The 17,310-nt window shown below is 44.0% G+C and overlaps 7 protein-coding genes across 7 annotated transcripts; 5 read left to right on the top strand and 2 right to left on the bottom strand.

The window, feature by feature from the left end:
* Positions 1-237: 237 nt before the first annotated feature.
* L199_007785 (glycogen debranching enzyme) lies at positions 238-6,616 on the bottom strand (the record flags this gene model as incomplete). Its single annotated transcript, XM_064893471.1, has 20 exons — positions 238-335; positions 411-513; positions 592-681; positions 753-956; positions 1,025-1,221; positions 1,313-1,485; positions 1,552-1,658; positions 1,750-1,961; positions 2,025-2,178; positions 2,267-2,603; positions 2,668-2,966; positions 3,033-3,271; positions 3,325-3,418; positions 3,489-3,895; positions 3,959-3,990; positions 4,047-4,535; positions 4,659-5,253; positions 5,406-5,977; positions 6,116-6,282; positions 6,425-6,616. The coding sequence occupies 20 exons, from the start codon at positions 6,614-6,616 to the stop codon at positions 238-240; spliced, it is 4,761 nt and encodes a 1,586-aa protein (XP_064749543.1).
* An 858-nt stretch (positions 6,617-7,474) lies between these two features.
* Positions 7,475-8,653, top strand: L199_007784 (uncharacterized protein; the record flags this gene model as incomplete). Its single annotated transcript, XM_064893470.1, has 2 exons — positions 7,475-7,961; positions 8,106-8,653. The coding sequence occupies 2 exons, from the start codon at positions 7,475-7,477 to the stop codon at positions 8,651-8,653; spliced, it is 1,035 nt and encodes a 344-aa protein (XP_064749542.1).
* Positions 8,654-9,127: 474 nt separating this feature from the next.
* Positions 9,128-10,306, top strand: L199_007783 (uncharacterized protein; the record flags this gene model as incomplete). Its single annotated transcript, XM_064893469.1, has 1 exon — positions 9,128-10,306. One exon carries the CDS (start codon positions 9,128-9,130, stop codon positions 10,304-10,306), a length of 1,179 nt encoding a protein of 392 aa, XP_064749541.1.
* An 850-nt stretch (positions 10,307-11,156) lies between these two features.
* L199_007782 (uncharacterized protein) lies at positions 11,157-12,500 on the top strand (the record flags this gene model as incomplete). The annotated part of the gene is made up of 3 exons (XM_064893468.1): positions 11,157-12,026; positions 12,188-12,319; positions 12,426-12,500. The coding sequence occupies 3 exons, from the start codon at positions 11,157-11,159 to the stop codon at positions 12,498-12,500; spliced, it is 1,077 nt and encodes a 358-aa protein (XP_064749540.1).
* A 782-nt stretch (positions 12,501-13,282) lies between these two features.
* L199_007781 (uncharacterized protein) lies at positions 13,283-14,351 on the top strand (the record flags this gene model as incomplete). The annotated part of the gene is made up of 2 exons (XM_064893467.1): positions 13,283-14,180; positions 14,263-14,351. The coding sequence occupies 2 exons, from the start codon at positions 13,283-13,285 to the stop codon at positions 14,349-14,351; spliced, it is 987 nt and encodes a 328-aa protein (XP_064749539.1).
* A 395-nt stretch (positions 14,352-14,746) lies between these two features.
* L199_007780 (60S ribosomal protein L44) lies at positions 14,747-15,393 on the bottom strand (the record flags this gene model as incomplete). Its single annotated transcript, XM_064893466.1, has 4 exons — positions 14,747-14,875; positions 14,935-14,993; positions 15,132-15,261; positions 15,352-15,393. The coding sequence occupies 4 exons, from the start codon at positions 15,391-15,393 to the stop codon at positions 14,747-14,749; spliced, it is 360 nt and encodes a 119-aa protein (XP_064749538.1).
* Positions 15,394-16,250: 857 nt separating this feature from the next.
* On the top strand, positions 16,251-17,305 carry L199_007779 (40S ribosomal protein S18; the record flags this gene model as incomplete). The annotated part of the gene is made up of 4 exons (XM_064893465.1): positions 16,251-16,289; positions 16,569-16,702; positions 16,913-17,164; positions 17,263-17,305. 4 exons carry the CDS (start codon positions 16,251-16,253, stop codon positions 17,303-17,305), a joined length of 468 nt encoding a protein of 155 aa, XP_064749537.1.
* Between the last annotated feature and the right edge of the window lie 5 nt (positions 17,306-17,310).

Genomic DNA, 17,310 nt, shown 5'->3' with positions numbered 1-17,310 from the left:
CAGATACGATTACATGGGTAAATAGGGCGATCCCGATTGATGCAACGGATTTGCTTTCGTTATGGCGATGTCTGATTGTGGTAGATAGCGATGCAAAAGATATATAACATAGCAGGGAATTTATTCTACTTTATTGATGACACAATGTATATGACAGATGGAGACAAACTTATTTTTAGGCATAACCACATTTCTTCACCTGCTCCTACTCGTCTACAAGTAATTCCTCTATCCACTCTATTGTTTACCAATTTTGTGCATTTCCTCCAATACATCCAGAATTGTACTAGCACTCCAAGCCTGAGTGTTACATGAATCGTAACAGTACGCACCGTCTAAGGGACGAAAAAGCAAAATCAGCACCGTTCCCTCGTAGCAAGAGTGGATGTCAATGTGGAGCATCTACTCACTACTGTTGGTCAATTCTGGAAGACCTCTCCAAGGATCATGATCAATATGATGAGCGTGTTTCTGGAGATTATTAGAGATATAATGCATTGTTCGGGTTGGGTCCTACACAAGGAAAAGGTATCATCAGTTTATTGTTTGAGATTTGAGCTGGAAAGACAGGATTGGGACGGTCCAACTCACTTTTTTACCTTCACCAGCTATTCTATCAAACTTGAGATAAGCCATCAAGAACCATCCAGTTGGGAAACCCCATTCTGGACCTTGGTGGTACTGGAATGAACCATGCACACGTCAGCCTGACTGTTGATGCATTTCTCAGAGCCAGTATACGCCGAACTCACGTTCCATCCTTTAGCAACCGCTTGATCATGACTATCATTCGAGTTATCATAATCACCCCTGTACTGAGAATCTGACGGATCGAGAGTCTTGAATCCTAATGGACCTCTCAGCACCGCATCGGCGATCTGGAGGGCCCCAATGGCTTTTTCAGGTGTGAAAAGTTCCGGTGCGACGATCATAGGTAGAGTGTAATTACATCGGAGCTACACACCCAGAATCAAACATTAATACCTGGCCAAAGTGGTATGCGAGAGAAAAAAAGAGAACGCACTTGATAATCACTCCATTCTCTATCTTTTGGCGTGCCATATACATCCTTGTAGATACCTCTTCGATTCACCATACCGGGGTTGATATCGTAATTGGCATCTTCAGATGGGTCGGCTGGGACGTAATAGCATTTCTCGAATGATTTCTGTATAAGATCCGCCCATTGTTTGTAAGTGACCAATCGTTTTTCTCCTTTGACTATAGAAGGTTGAATTGAGATTAATTAGTTATATTACCCGATGGATGTCATGATGTTTGATTCGTTCACAGATAAGGTAAAACTACGCACTTGTAGCTTGAACACCTTTAGAATGCCATTTTCCAGCTTTAGCCAATCCATCAACCCAAGTCAAGGTACTCTTTAGTAAGCCGGTGATTTCCACTGGCGCGCCATCTCTTGGAGTGGCAGGTAATCCTTTGTTCCCAGCTTTATCAGATGAACCCATCTTGTCCATCCAGGTACTGCAGGTAAATTCACACATAAGCCATACAAGCCCCAGATTATGTTGGACACTCGAGCTCACTCACCCGCAGTTGTATCGGTTACCACCAAAGATTATACCAGTATCCCAATCTACCCAGATCTTCTGGTTGAACCCTTCATCCCTCATGTCCATATCGAGATTGGGACCGGCCTGCGACACATCGCATACATCAACAAAATCGAACAGAAATAGGAAAAGCGATTGCATAGAAGGGGTGAACGATGAAGAATGTGACACTCACATTATACTCCCTGAACTCAATTCCTTCAGCATGTCTCTGTAGAATCTCCTGTACCAAATCCTCCACCGAACTCTCATATTCGAATGCTCGTGGATGATCCCATTCTACCCAAGTATCATCGGCCGGGAAACGTCTTTTAACCTTATCGTTAAGGAGTGCAAGACCGTTGGGACACATCTTAGTGTAATCCTGAATATTTTGGCAGAACCACCCTATCGTTATCCTCATCAGTATCTGATACACAGTGTGAAAAGGGTGCTGATGGCAAAACTCACATGGTCCATCTCGACAATTATACCTAGGGTTTCTCGTAGAATCAAGTAAGTTGGGGATCAATCCGTGTTTGAGGGTACTACCGAATGACAGAATGTGGTCTCGGGCAGCAGGGAAATTTCCAGTGGTCAGGAACAGACCTCTGAGGGAGATGAACTAGAATCATATCGTAAAGCACAAACAATCAGCAAGGACATACTTACAGATGAATGTTGCTTCACATTATCAAAAAACGTAAACTCACGACATCTCTACCCCAACATCTAGCCCATCCAGCAGCGAAGTGCGGTAAACCGGCAGCAAGTGATGCAACAGGTTTAGCAGGATTGATACTAGCTGATTTCACCAAGCCGTACATCTGTACCGAACAAAGTGCCAGATCGTGGGTGAACGAATGTCCAGAGGAGATAAATTCGGATGATTGTTCCACAACGGCTCGTCTGGCAGCTTTGTACGCTTCGTATATCACCAAAGCGAAATATTTAGGTCGCATGAATGCTGGACAGGTCGATTTGATCAGGTCGAATCGCTCAGTCAACCATTGTAAAGGTTTGGAAAGTCTGGGTAGATCGCCAATTTGTCTATTGCCAATATCATTAGTCATCGTCCAGTCTATGAGAGCGGATAATACAGAACAACACTCACTTCTGTAATCGGTTCACGACATAGTCCAACGCCCATGTACCGTCCCTCAAATGCGCACAGAGGGGATGACCCAAATCGTTATTCTTCATAATCTCTCTCAAGGGGTGCATCCATCCTTCCAAACCACAGTATACAAGCGTACCATAATTGGGTATGGTGTACACACCATCACCACCAGTGGCATCTCTTTCTTCACCGTCCGCTCGGTGGAGGATGGTGTTCAAGTCGACAAGGTCAAGTTCAGAGAAAGCTTCGTACGCTCCCGATTGGATCTTGGCATCGAGATCCGGGTAGATCTCCTATGATAGTCGATTAGATAGTTAGATGGCTTTCAGTGATTCGGCTGAGATTTAAGGGCGACTCACATCCATAGAAGTGGAGAATACCATGATACTACCTGGATCAAATCTTTCAGGAATGCTGATCTCACTGTAAAGTCCATCGTTATCGTGTCCTTGAACGATGTTAGGTTGAGGGATCTCTTCGAGCTTCGATGGAATACCTTTGTGGGTCTTGGGGTCAGATTTCCATTGAGAGAAATCGGTAGAGACGGATGCGCCGAAAAGGTATGAAATGTTGGTTCGAGAGAGTTTGATAGGTTTGACTACATGTCGATGTCAGTATTTGCGAGATAAAGTTTACTTGGTGACCACTCACTCCATCCTCTTCCTTGGAACCCTTTGAATGCGCAATGAGCAATGAGCATGTACCCCTTGTGGGTGATGGGGTGCACTCGATGGATCATGATGTACTGTAAGACGATTGAGAATCAGCTCGATTAAGTCATAATCACCCATAATGACGCTCTGCTGCAAACACACCTGTCCTTCCTCGTGTACGTGTCCCTCGGTGTATCCCTCTTCCATCATCTGGATATGTAAGTGGTTCAGAACCCTCTTGACCTTTCCAATACCATTCTCCTTGGTAGGATCAGACACCTCATACAATCTGTTATCGGTAACCAAGTCCAGTAATTTGGGGTACAAGTCATCGAAACCTTTATTCGATCCCAGAGCCGCTCTGGAGAAAGTCACAAGTGCACCGGTGGATAAAGCATCTTCAGCAGTACGTTTATCGAATGGGGATTGATTATCGTGAGTCAAGTCGTAGAAGACCGCATGAGGTACTGAACCTTGTAAGGGAGTAACGATGCATGGTCGACTGGGGCCTTTACCGAATGGTGGGGAGAGTTGGTCGGATGATGAGAGACATGCTGCGTCCATTGAGCCTGTGAATTGTAGACGTCAGCGTAAGGACAAGATTTCAGATAATTTCCGTAGTGTTGACTCACCAACGGGTTTGCCAAGACCAAATCTCCATAGTCTGAAGGGGTTAGAGTGTCAGCTGAACATAAGACTCAAATATTGATGAGCACTCACAGATCAGCAAAGTTCTTGACATCATGACCATTATAAGCCTCTCTGACCAAACTGTTAATACCAAGTTCTCTAACAAACTTCAAATCCATCTCTTGACTTCCCGTGAAAAGTTCCGCCATGATATACAAATTAGGATTGACTCTTCGTCCAGCATCAATAACAGTCACACCCAATTCTAAAGGCGTGGAATGACAGTTATCTAATCTGAATCCATCAAAAGTCGAAGCGAGTGATTCGGTATATTTGATCATGTGGTCCCATAACCATGGGTTATCCTCTCGACTGGTACCATATCGAAGTTTGACGCAATCGTCCCATACAATCACCTGTCTTCGGATGTATGCTTTTGAGGGATACTCGGCAAAGTTTTTGAGCGGGTCTGCACCCCACATCCATCCGTTGTTGGCTAATGCGAGAGAGGCTTTGGGGTGTTTAGATGTGGTGGAGTTGAATGGGAGACGGGTGAAGTACTTCTCGACAAGTGGTCGCCTGGGACAAACAAACAGGGTCAGCTAGGTCCGATGCAGAAGCATCACACAACGAATTGAGGTGTATCATCGGCAAGCTAAAGTCACAGATATGCTGTGAGAATCCAGTCCAGTGTCAACTCACTCCTGATTGATCTCACCCAACTTAGGTCCACCATCTTCCAATCTCGTAAATCTCAACCTTCCTACTATTCCTTCAACAGCCGCATCGACATCATCATTGCACTCAGCATACAAATCGACATTCAAAACGTCCAATACCTCTCCCCACTTCTTGACTTGATTCTCGGGTGATTCATTGGGGAACGCTTTCTGGATGAAACCAGCAGCGATCTCAGGTTTGACCCTCGAGCAATATCTCGCGGAGTAAGCCTTGTACCCATCGATCAATTCTGACGATTGGTGTTTGAGTACTTCGGCTAATTGCGAGGGTGATTGATTACCTGACAGGTTACCTTCGAATGGTTTAGGAGCAGGGTTATTTTGAAGCAGAGACGATCCTACTTCAGACACAGAGCTTCGAACGTCGAATACGTAGTACTCCCATAATCGAACTTCATCGATAGCATTTCGGATTGCGGGGATCAATTGCTGGAGGTCACCTTCTGAGTGGAGGGTGGTAGGTAGTCCCAAAGAAGCGAGTTTGGAAGATAAGGTGAGAATGGCATCTTCCAATTCGACAGCTGGGGCGAGATGAGGGGTGTTGTGAGGTGAGTAACCTGGGAGAGGAGCGTGTCAGCGATGCTTTATAGGTTTAGACATTCTGAGGGAAGGGATAATAGCATGATATTTCGGTTGACATGCGTGGATGAAGAGGAACACATTGAGACAACTAAAAGCAGAAACACAGCTTGGCAGGGATGCCACTCACCAGCTTCAGGATGCTCCTCCAACCATGGACTATCATAAGCCATATGATTCAATACCACATCAGTGACACTTCCAAGTCCGTATTTCTCTTTAGCCATCTTAACGACTTTTTCAATCTCGGCCACACCACCATCTTTGACATCTTTGTTGACCAATATAGCTTGGTCGTAAGATAATTGATCTTTGATCGAATAGGGTGAACCTGAATAACCACGTTGTTGCAATGGCGCCCAATGTAACATGTTATAACCTCTTCTCGAAGCTTCTTCGAAATGTTTTTCCCACTCGTTACTCTTTCCCATCCATTTGGCCAATACTGACAAAATGATCAGACCATCCAATGAAACGTTCGTCGATTTAGGCAATACCACGCCCGCACTTGTATCTTTTAGTGGATTTTGGACGGATTCCGAAGTGAAGAATGGTGTTCTTTCAGGTAAAGAGATTATTGGATCGACGTTGAAATAACCTTTTCGACCTGTTACTCTAGGTGAGGAAGGGGTGGGGCCATCGTATTCGATGTAGTAGCAAAAGGCACCGGGTGCTGAGATTGGGAGGTCGATCTGGACTGGTCTGGATGGAGAGCTAGGGATTAGCACGACGTTCGCTGAAGAGATATAAAATAATCATAGAAGTACGTTTTGTGAGATGAGGTGTGTGATGTCACGATAGACTACTAAATGTGCGGATAACTGGTACCGCTCGACTCACTTGCTCAGATCGGTAGGTAATCTCCTCTCTCTCCAATCCCCTCTCTTGAACTCCCCTCCGTCCATGGGGAAATCAGACTTCAATACACCATTTCGAGTGACATTGGTACCTGGTCTGATCGAGAAGCGAAGGACGTAAGGTCGGGTCGGGGGAGGTAGACGGATGTACTGTGGGAGGGAGAGAGATGAAGGAGTCAGTATCATAAATATGTCCCACTCTCCCACCCTTTATATGATAACCGCCCCCATCCCACCCCGAACTGCCGTAGTAAAGGTAAACCCCTTCGCTGCCGTGAAGGAGTAAACTCACATCTTTACCCTCTCCCGGCCCTCCATCATCTTCCAACGCCAACTCCCATACCTGTACTGGTCTTCCATCACTTTCCCCACTGAAGAATGCTATAGCTTCATCTTGAGGTGTTTTAGGTGTTTTCACTCCAGTGGTACCAGTGGTACCGTTTGTCAATGGGATTTGAATCGAGGTAGGTTTGAGTGATACCATTTTGTTAAATTATCGTTCGTACTGATTGGTTGATGTAGCACTGCTGAATATAAGGAAGTGTGAATGGTATATGTATACAGGTAGATACAGTGTCAAAGGAAGTATGAGAGGACACAGATTGTCGTATTAATGGTGTAAATAAGGAATGAATAGGATACAGTTTTAGGTTTTCTGGTGACTTGGGTAGAGTAGAGACGGTGGTGAAGATGGGCCAAGTGATACCGAGAATGAAGATCTGATGAGAAGCAACAGGTGTATCTCGTATTCAGCGATATAAGAGTAGATAAAAGTGAGATTGAGTTCCGACTCTTGACAAGTGAAAAGGATGCTGTCGCTGTTGCTGTTGCTGACAGTCAAGTCGTGGTTGGAATTCTCACTTCTCTTCTCACTTCTCACTCAGGGTAATACAGTGGTGATATGACGTGGTGGCGTGTCATCCAAACCACGTTCCCGTCGAATCAATCCGGATTCAGCAGATCGATTTGTGCTGAGCACGCTCAGGTACGGTGCTCCGTCGTTACCGATGTACAAGTCAAGCCGGGGCTGAATGGGACACGAGGAGGTCCATGCGTGATAAACTCATGCTAAGCGATGTTGAGAGTTGAGCTGCAAGCCTGGATGTCGTGAGTAGTGATGGTCAATTGCCGATGAACTGAACTAATGGACAATTACCGATTAATATCACTCTCAATCTAAATGCAACCAGGCTGGATCAACATCCATCACTCACCCTGTAGATCAGTAACTTACACGCTATTCGTAGATTGCCAAGCCCAACCCACACCATCATCGCCTAAGGACTTATAGAGCAAGGCATCACAGTCTGACTACTTTCAATCTCAACCGAAACCACTCGACATGCCCACCATCCCATCATTCCTACGTCCAAGTTCAAAGCCCAAACATCCCCCTTCTACACCGATAACGACGTACTACTTCTCTTCTCCCTCCTCCTCTCCCTTCGCGCCCCTTCGTCCAATCCCTCCTCCACCAGGTACACCACACGTCATTCCACCTCACAACTTGATATTCTCTCTTACCCACCCTCCTACCGATACTTCCAAGCCTACCGCGTTCTTTCTACAATGTATACCTGATCCGATAGGTTTCCTATATCATTCATCAACTTTTATACATCGTCATTTGAATTTAGATGACGGGCGTGGGGGCGGGATAGATTGGAGACATCAGTTAATACAATTGGAATTAGAAGATAGAGATGGTTTGGCAGCTACTTCAGGAGGTAAGATCGGAGTTAGTCTAAGATGGATAGAGGGGATTATGAACCAGGTTGAGAGAGGGGAGAAGGGGATCGATGGAGCTATCAAGGAGTTTAAAGGTGTTTGTGAGTATAATCATAATCTTCCTCTTATCTCACTATTTCCTTGATATACGATAAATCGAGTCAATTCAAACGTCGATAATCATCAATACGCTCTCTTCAACTACCTTACAAGTGGCTAATACCTGTATCACGTCTATACGATAGTACTACACGAACTCGTCCATACCATCCAACATGATGGTCATTCCACCTGTCCAGGATGGTTAATAGAATCTATAGCGGATTATATCCGACTCCTAGCCCATCTCGGTCCATTACATTGGAGGAAAAGTGGGTCGGGCAAGAAGGATAAAGGTTGGGAAGAAGGTTATGATATAGGTGCGAGATTCTTGGAATGGTTGACCGGCGATCAATCTCAAGAACAAGATGAGATATCATTACTTGGGAGTCGGATACCTGCTCAACATGCTTTATCAACCCCTACATCCACGACTACGACTACAACTACGATTACGACGGGAAAGGCATTACCTACTCAGTACCCTAATCTGTCCCATCCCAGCGATATACCCCAAGAGACTAGCAGGGATAATGAGAAGAAGACACATAGACCAGGGCCATATCCTGATTTGATCAAATTGATCGATATGAGATTGAAATATGAGAAATGGGATGATATCTGGTGGAACGAATTGACGGGGATGAGTCTGGGGGATTTGTGGGCGACTTATCTGAGTTATTATGGCAGATAATTCAGTACGGACGTTGTGTTTGGTGTCGAATGGTAGTGTATAGATAAAATCAGGTTGTACTTATACAGCATATACATGTAAAACATTGAGTTAATCACTCTTAGTGTGTATCCCGTCTACTATCGACAACGACCTGACATAACAGTAGCAACGACACGGTCAATGAGTCAAATCGGCTCATATCGTAAATACAATATACGACCTTTTTTTCCTATCGTTAGCGCTGACTGAACTGACTCATCTTTGAGATGCCATCCCTTCCCAGTCTGATGATGAGCAATTGGTTGATGGTGTCAGTTAGCCGAGATAAGCGATATAACCTAAGCTAAATAAATGATCCGTGCGTCCTCTCGCCAGTTGACTGGACTCGACTGGACTGATGCGACTGAGTTTGAGTGAACAACATATACATATATGTACTGACCATACAGTGACTTACATGCATGATCACTTGCCCAATCACTGACAAGGACAATGACCACACTCCCACCATCCCTTCCAGACGACATCCTCCAACATATCCTCACCCTCATCCAATCCGACCCCTCTCCTCCCATATCCCTCCTCAACGTACTATGCAGAACCTCCAAGTCACTCTACCGCAAATTCATTCCGATCCTATACAATCATCTAGACTTATCTTATCAGAAAACAGACGGTATATTCGAAGGACTGCGACTCCCTGCTTCAGAAGATGACAACGTTCATGTTCCAGAAAGAGAAGATCGCTCGTCGGTTCTCACTCAACTGACCAACAGCCACGATATAGACATCTTATCATCAAATTTTGATACCGATATTGAACAACGTAAATTACGTTTGCTCTCGCATACCACCTCCCTCAATATACATGACATATCATCTCTCGAAACATTATCGAAAGCCTTATCGATATATCAACATCCTGACGAAGTTGCTCGATCGGATAACCCACAGTGTCAGATATTCCCAGATTTACAATTACTAGAGTTCACCTCAGAATGTATATACGAAATTTCCCTTCAGACTCAAAGCGGGTCATCGAAATATCACGAAATCCTTTGGCCCCTCGTCACTGGTTTAAAACCTAGTACTATCACTTTCAATTCACCTATATGGTCTAGTCATCCTACCATTCAAAGATTCCTTGAGGATGCCGATGAGAAATTACTTGAGACTGCAGGATTTGGGATTGTAGCTCATGGGGATATTCCCAAGGAAATCGTCTCTATCCAATATGGGATGTTTAATCTGCTAGATGATATTTGGTGGTATTTCCCTCTCGAACGGGTCGTCGTGAATGTAGTAGGGATGGAGATGTTACCGTGTACTGGACCTGGAGGATGCGGTGTAGAATATGAACCGCTTAAAAAGTATGAAATACATTATGCGACCAGGGAAGATCTGGACAAGATAGATTGTCTGAAGGTGGAAGGGGCGATGGAGGTTTTAAAGGAAAGTAGGAAGATGAGGTTGAAGACCAGGTTGGAGGATTATCATGAAGAGGAGTATGAGATGAGGGAAGATGGGGAAGAAGATAGGTTTCGGACGGAGTTTGAGATTAAAAGGTATGGGTTTGGAAGAAAAGGACAGGAAGTAGAAGTGAGACTTGTACATGTATTGAACGATGAGGAAGAGATTGGGAACCTCGAAAAGATGGTCAAATTTACGTGATGAAGTATAGCTGTGGCAAGGAGACAAAGAATAGTTCAGATTAGCAGGTAGGTCTGGCTGATCTTCGCAACTCGCATTTATTACTGTACACCACGCTGATGTCCCTTGCTGAATATAGTCATTGATTTACTCATAATAGATAACATGAAAATTCACGATTCGATGATGCACAATGCCTTGAAAAGTCGCTTCAGGTCCAACGCATTCGCTACGCTTCATCGTTACGTTGAATTTACCAGAGCCCGTAGCTCGGCATAATCGTATCCAACACCTGACGGGTGAAACGCTCGAGTGGTTCTTCTTTTATCAGTTTCACGTACAACATGCCCTCTTGCCTCCCTGACCGGACTTCAGACAAGTAACAAATACTAGTCCTCCTTTGGTACGATTTCCACATTAAAGGAATGCAGTTAGTACCTCCTTTCAATGGTATCAAGTTTCTTTTGACACATGGAACATGCCAACGGTTTTTTGGTTGATCGTTAAATTCCAGGCATTTCTCAAGCCCAATATATATACTTGTTACTATGCAACGTCGCTAACAAATCCACTGTTCCCCTTTTTTCTCTTGAAAAGACCTAAAAAAGGTATATAATCTCATCACTTAATAATACGAAGAAGAAAGACCTAAGTAAAGGTAATTGAAATTGTCAAATAAAGTACAGAATAACGAACTTCACCACGCTCTTTCACAAAAAATAGTATCACACGTATTAACCGACTTGTATCAGGATTTATACCGCTTGGTTCAATCACAATAACGACCATAATCAGAAAGACTAAATTTTGTAGATAGTCACAAGATATAAAAGCTTAACAGACAATACCACTTTATCAAGAAGCCAACATGATGACCCCTCAAATTACCCTCTTCCCTTTACTCTTCTGCCTAGTCAAGGGCAGTGTGATCCCTACGGGATATTCATTACCTAATGAAGATGATGGTGGGTCGTATTTTCCTCAATCATCTTCTACTTCTCAACTTTACACAAGTTATTATACGTCTCAAGGATATTCTCCTCTCACATCCTCATCTTCATGTAACTGTCATCACACAATCACTTCTACACTCTCGACTTCGAGTGGCGCACCATTGATTGCAACTTGTCTTACACCATCTGGCTCATCCCCTTCTCCGTGTACCCTCCAGCCTACTACCACTTACAGTTCAACTTCCATCTCCACTGAATCATCTTCTCCTCCTCCAATGTCCTTCTCAACATCGACATCTACTCAAACTGATATAGTCACTCCCACTTCATACGTCACTGTGACTAGCATAATCACATCAACGAACTCTATTCCAACCACCTCCGCGGAAAGTACCGGACATGGTTATGGGACTGATCCTACACCATGGTCAACTGATTCTACTACAAGTAACACTCCTACCTCAAGTGGTATCTCAGAATCTTCCAGTACTGAATCTTCAAGCACTGGCACCACTCAATCACCTTCATTAACAACCTCTCAAGCAGATGGTAACGGCGGTGGTGACAAACCAACAGCGGGTATATCAGTGATGTTCGAAAATTACCTCGATATAACCCTATACAACGATACGGAATGTAAGACCGTTCAGTGGTCTGGATCAAAAGCGATTTGGTGGATGTTTGGTTTCTACTCTGGTTATTTCCAGAAGGTTTTTGATGTGGTAAGACATGAGCCTGGAGACGGTGAACAAAAGGAACAATGGGGGAAGGCTACTGAAACGGTCAGAGTGAGTTGATGTCTGAACTTGAACATGAAATGGTTTGTTCTGTCGAATAATATGAATGGAAATAGGTTGGGATTGAATGGAATGGAATGGATATTCTCCCTGTTTGTGATAGGAGATGAAATGACGATGCTGATCTACATTGTTTGTGATTGATGATATAGTGCACGGCTAGTGTGACTGCTTCACCCACCGAGGTATACAGCATGACGGTCGATCGGACTTCCCAGCCCACCTCGACGGACGGTCCTGCCTTCTTTAGTTGTACTTCTCTCAGTGCGGCTCAGGCGACTCAGGTGAGTGCAAGGATTTGGGAAGTATGACCGAGATAATGAACTGATATGATTCAAACTTTATGTTCATAGACCTGATTGAAGGGTTGATCATTTGAAAAGGCATGAGTTATATAATCTTCGAGAGGAAGGATTGAATGAACAACCAGGAATAATGGGTGTTAATGTACCCATACCCGGCTGAGATGTTGTAGTTCAACATGTATACCCGTAATGCCAAAACTGTATGATAATGCAACACCAATATCACCTTGACCTCACAGCAGGCCATTTGGAAACAGTACCGAGACCTAGTTATAAAAGTATTTTAGATATACTGTAGGCTACCTTAATTCATACCATTGCCACTCGAGGATATATGAGGCACGGTCTGGTAGCCCATGATCTTGACTGAAACTATCGTGTCTGTTCTAGATCAGACACCTGATTTGGCTGGTTCTCGCGGAGGCGGAGACGACTATGTGATTCATCCTTCTTGCCTTACTCTGCTTTCTAGGTATCAGGAGGGTCTGCTTCTTGTGTGAGAGCTTCGCTTCTTCCGTACTTTCTCCACGAGAAAAAAGAAGTCGAGCTACTGTAGATTGATGCATACTAGGGGTAAAGTACCTTTCACGATATACCGGAGTCAGTGCTGTGCTATCACCTTTATCCACACTTTATGCTCCATTGGAGTATCTCAGGTCTTCTGTCTTCTGACCGAGCCAAAACTTACTTCTATCCTATTTCGTCCTTTGATTTGAGTGGTTCTCTATCGAAGGCTAAGATACACGAAGCGAAAGCTTTACATAGCCCAGATACGGAGAGTGATATAAGACATGCTCAGCTACAACCTGTGAGCTTCCGTCACTTATAGCAGTAGTTCTTGGTGATATATATAAGCAATGATCTCGGTTAAAAAAAAATCACAATCTGATTGTCATATCTCAAATCAACTCGAGGTACTAAGTTCTATAGCATAGGATCAAGATGAGCACCAACCCAATCCAATCTACCATCTGTCTCTCCAGCTGTTCGCCCTCAGAGAAAACATTCTCTCTCGTTCATCCTGATCCCGATAAATCCATGATGGCTATCAGAGTCCAACCGAAATACCTCGACGTTGAGGGGAAGTGTACTCGAATTACTATATCCGATATCCCATCGTTAGATGGTCATACCTTATCACCCCAAAAGGGTGATACACAGTATGAAAGATATATCTTATCAATGAATAAGGAACTACCCTCGACTACATTTTGTAGGAAATGTTCCGACCTCTTTGGACGACTTACGAAAGATCATGCGGAATGTTTAACTCAAGCTGAACATACAAAAGATATTGCCGAAATATCAAGATGTTTACAAGATGGTGCGAGCGCTATCCAGAATGCCTTGTCTGAATTTCCAGAATTCATCACTTTGAAATTCAACGAATTCGTAGACGCTCAAGGCCATTTGATCAATAATGTTCATAATGCGACTTCGCTAACTATCAATGGATCCTCCAGACTTAGTGAACAGGAAAAGAAAGATTTGGTAGATAGGTTTGCAATAGCTTTATATGCAGATTACGAGTCGGTATTGAACCGAGATGGGAAATCAGTTTATAGTTTGGCTCATGAGTTGGAGAAGGACGAAGAGAGGAGAAATGGTTGGTTGGAGGAAAGAAGAAAATATAACGATGCACTAAAGAAAACCAATTCGAAAGGTAAGAGTGAAAGTGAAGTATCGAAAAGCATTTCACAGTTGGATTACAAAGTGAAAGAAATATGGGGTTCATATCAATCTATACCCACTAACAAATCACAATGGGCACGATTGGTTGATAAATCGAAATCTTGGACTGGATGGGATTTGAGTACTTTTGAAGAATTCCCACATCCCCGTAAGTACGGTACAATTATATCCAATAGAATTGATACGATAAACGGGTTTTCAGCTAACGCGAAGAGATTTGCGTACTGTAGCCACTACATTGCCCTCGCATAGTGGTCCTAGAGGATTGAAGTTTGGCTTCGCACATGATCCTTCTCTGGCTGACGCGGAGTCTGTATGAGCAAAATGATTCAATGTACTTATATGTTATGGGTCAAGTCAGATCCGATTCAAGCTTATGCAGAGATGGAAAGGGATGCCAGCTCGATGGTATGTTCTGTTGAATTGTGAAGAGGGTGTATGCCAGCCACGTTGGTCTAGTAAATATGGATCGGTGATAAGTTATGCCACTGTATATCGTGTCAGTACCTACCCACAAGCATGTGGTCTCTGAGCTTCGATCGATCCGATATATTCAAGATCGTACCGGCAAGTGTTCGGGCCATAATCATACATCATCAACATCCCTAAGCTATTTCACCTCATATCTATTCATTTTAATCCAATTCCAACAGACCAAGGTATTGATATTCTGTTGAAAGATGAAAAAAAAATAGTATGGAAGATGGAAGAAGCTTAGAAAGAGATGGCGGCACCTCTTTGTTTCTTGTCACCACCGAGCTCGAAGTGCTTGCATCGCTTGAGAGAAAGTTGGTGCTTGGTCTTACAGGCGGTACATTCGAGTCGGAGTACGACTTTCTTGGTCTATATAGCGTGAAGGATGAGTAATAATCATAAATCATAGATAGACCATGACCACTCACAGTCTTGGCTTTCTTGTGGAAAACGGGCTTGGTTTGACCACCGTAACCGGATTGTTTTCCTATAAATGTAGCAGAAGGTCAGTAGATTTCCTCGATACGAGAGATACAAAGATTCAGTGGTAGGCCACATAACGACCATTCGCTATCCATCTACTCCCAGATCTCTTTCCCTTTAGATGATGGAAACTATCACTCACGGTCGTATCGTCGCTTTCCTTGGGCAGCAAGAGAATCTTTACCCTTCTTGTATTGGGTCACCTTGTGAGGGGTGTGCTTCTTGCAGGTTTTACCCTTGCAGTCTACAACATGGTAGTGATCAGTATAGGACTACATGACAAGCATGTGATAAGGTCTACTTACAGGTTCGACGAGTCCTGTTGACGGGTTGAACATTCAACGGTCAGCATTTCCATACACCTTTATACCAGATCGTCTCTCTCTCTCTAGGATATTCTCCATCCATCGTCCTAATTTGATTATACATCCTCCATCCATACAACAACTCTGTCTGTCTTGCACCGCCGATCGGAGCTATGAAGAAGCGGACAATACGTACTTAGGACTGCAAAAAACATTTCATCAGCACCTTATCACGATCGTGACATAACACTTAAGTGATATCGAAACTTACATGTTGACCCTATGAATTATCCAACCAAAAGCAAAAGCAAACGATACATCAGCATTCCATCCTTTCCATCCATTCTTATCCTCGTCTGATACACCTTCGATGTTGACTATACTCACATTGTTGCCGATTTTGTCGATGTTGATGGATGAAGACGGTGTAGTGGTGTAAACTTGAATCAATTTTAAAATCGCACAGTACAACAGAGTATGGTGAGTGAGCAGTATGGTGCGACTCTGAGTGGTGTGTGGTGAGTGTGGTGGGAAAAGCGGAGGTTAGCGATTTTTGGTGAACAAAAAAGTCGAAAAATACGAAACTCCGCGAAACTCCGGGATCGATGTGGCACGCGTTATATGAAGGTGGACTTTACCGCTTTCTGTATGGTGAGTGGTGATTGGTAGAGGGAATGCTGCAGTTTGTCGTTTGGGGTTTGCCATCACTCTCTCTCACTGTCTGCTGTTCATCATCGATTTAGTTGTTGAAATCCATTAAAACCTTCTTCCTTCAACCTTCAAGTCTCTTAGACATCTTTCAAAAAAGCGAGTGAGTATCACCAGCTTCCATCAAACGTAAAGCGGCCACAGAACAAACATCCAGTAGACACGACTTCCATAGGTGCTAATCTTTGATTGTCCACTTCAGATCGCTTACCCTTTCATTTTACCAACAAAAAGAAAGATTCGTCAAGATGTCGTTCGCTCCCCTCGAGGCTCATCAACAATTCCAAGTGGGTATCTGTTTGTTGTTGATGATGGCGGTCATATGGGATGGATGAAGGAAGGGGAATCAGAAGGGGAGACAGATGTCTATGGAGTAGAAGATTTTCACGATGTGTAGGGGATAGAAGGATGAGATCGGAGATGATACCAGTGGGATTCGTTGGGTTGTGGAACCATCGAGGACCAACTATTACTTGGTACATGGGCAGGACATGCGCGGGAATGGGATGTGCGAAAAGACGTATGTTCTTGAAGATGCTAATTCCTTTCTCTTCCCCCCCACTCAGCACATTCTCCGTCTCTTGAACACCAACGTCGCTGGTCAAGGTAAGATCATGTACGCTCTTACCGAGATCAAGGGTGTTGGTCGACGATACGCCAACTTGGTCTGCAAGAAGGCCGATGTTGATCTTAACAAGCGGTGAGTTTTGTGTTCTTATCTCAACTTTCCCCCTCCACAAGCAGTACCAGGCAGAAGTCATCAGATGCGATCGGGATGCACCTCACTCGCTATCGCCTTTCTCAACATTATATGCTCTCATTTGTCCTCGTTTGACAAACCCATGATATATACATAATTACACGATTGTTAGTAGTTGCAATACTGATCCTGTTTAATTTTTTCTAACAGAGCCGGTGAATTGAACTCCGATGAACTCGAACGAATCGTCACCATCATGCAAAACCCCGCTCAATTCAAGATCCCCAACTGGTTCTTGAACAGACAAAGAGATATCGTCGACGGTAAGAACTCCCACGTTCTCTCCAACGTCATCGACCAAAGACTCAGAGAGGATCTCGAACGATTGAAGAAGATCAGATCCCACAGAGGTCTCAGACACCACTGGGGTCTCAGAGTTAGAGGTCAACACACCAAGACCACGTGAGTGTCCTCTCCTTTCACACCAACCTTCCAACACTATTCATACCGTCAGTCTCGAGTCAGCGCTGACCATCTTGTCTGTCTGCTCTACTATGTAGCGGTCGACGAGTCGGTAAGACCGTTGTCGGTAAGAAGAAGTAATCTAC

The sequence above is a fragment of the Kwoniella botswanensis genome, chromosome 2 (genome assembly GCF_036426115.1).
Source record: "Kwoniella botswanensis chromosome 2, complete sequence".
NCBI classification, from domain to species: Eukaryota; Fungi; Basidiomycota; class Tremellomycetes; order Tremellales; family Cryptococcaceae; genus Kwoniella; species Kwoniella botswanensis.
Note: the sequence above shows the minus strand (reverse complement) of the source record. Positions and strands in the feature narration are given on the sequence as shown.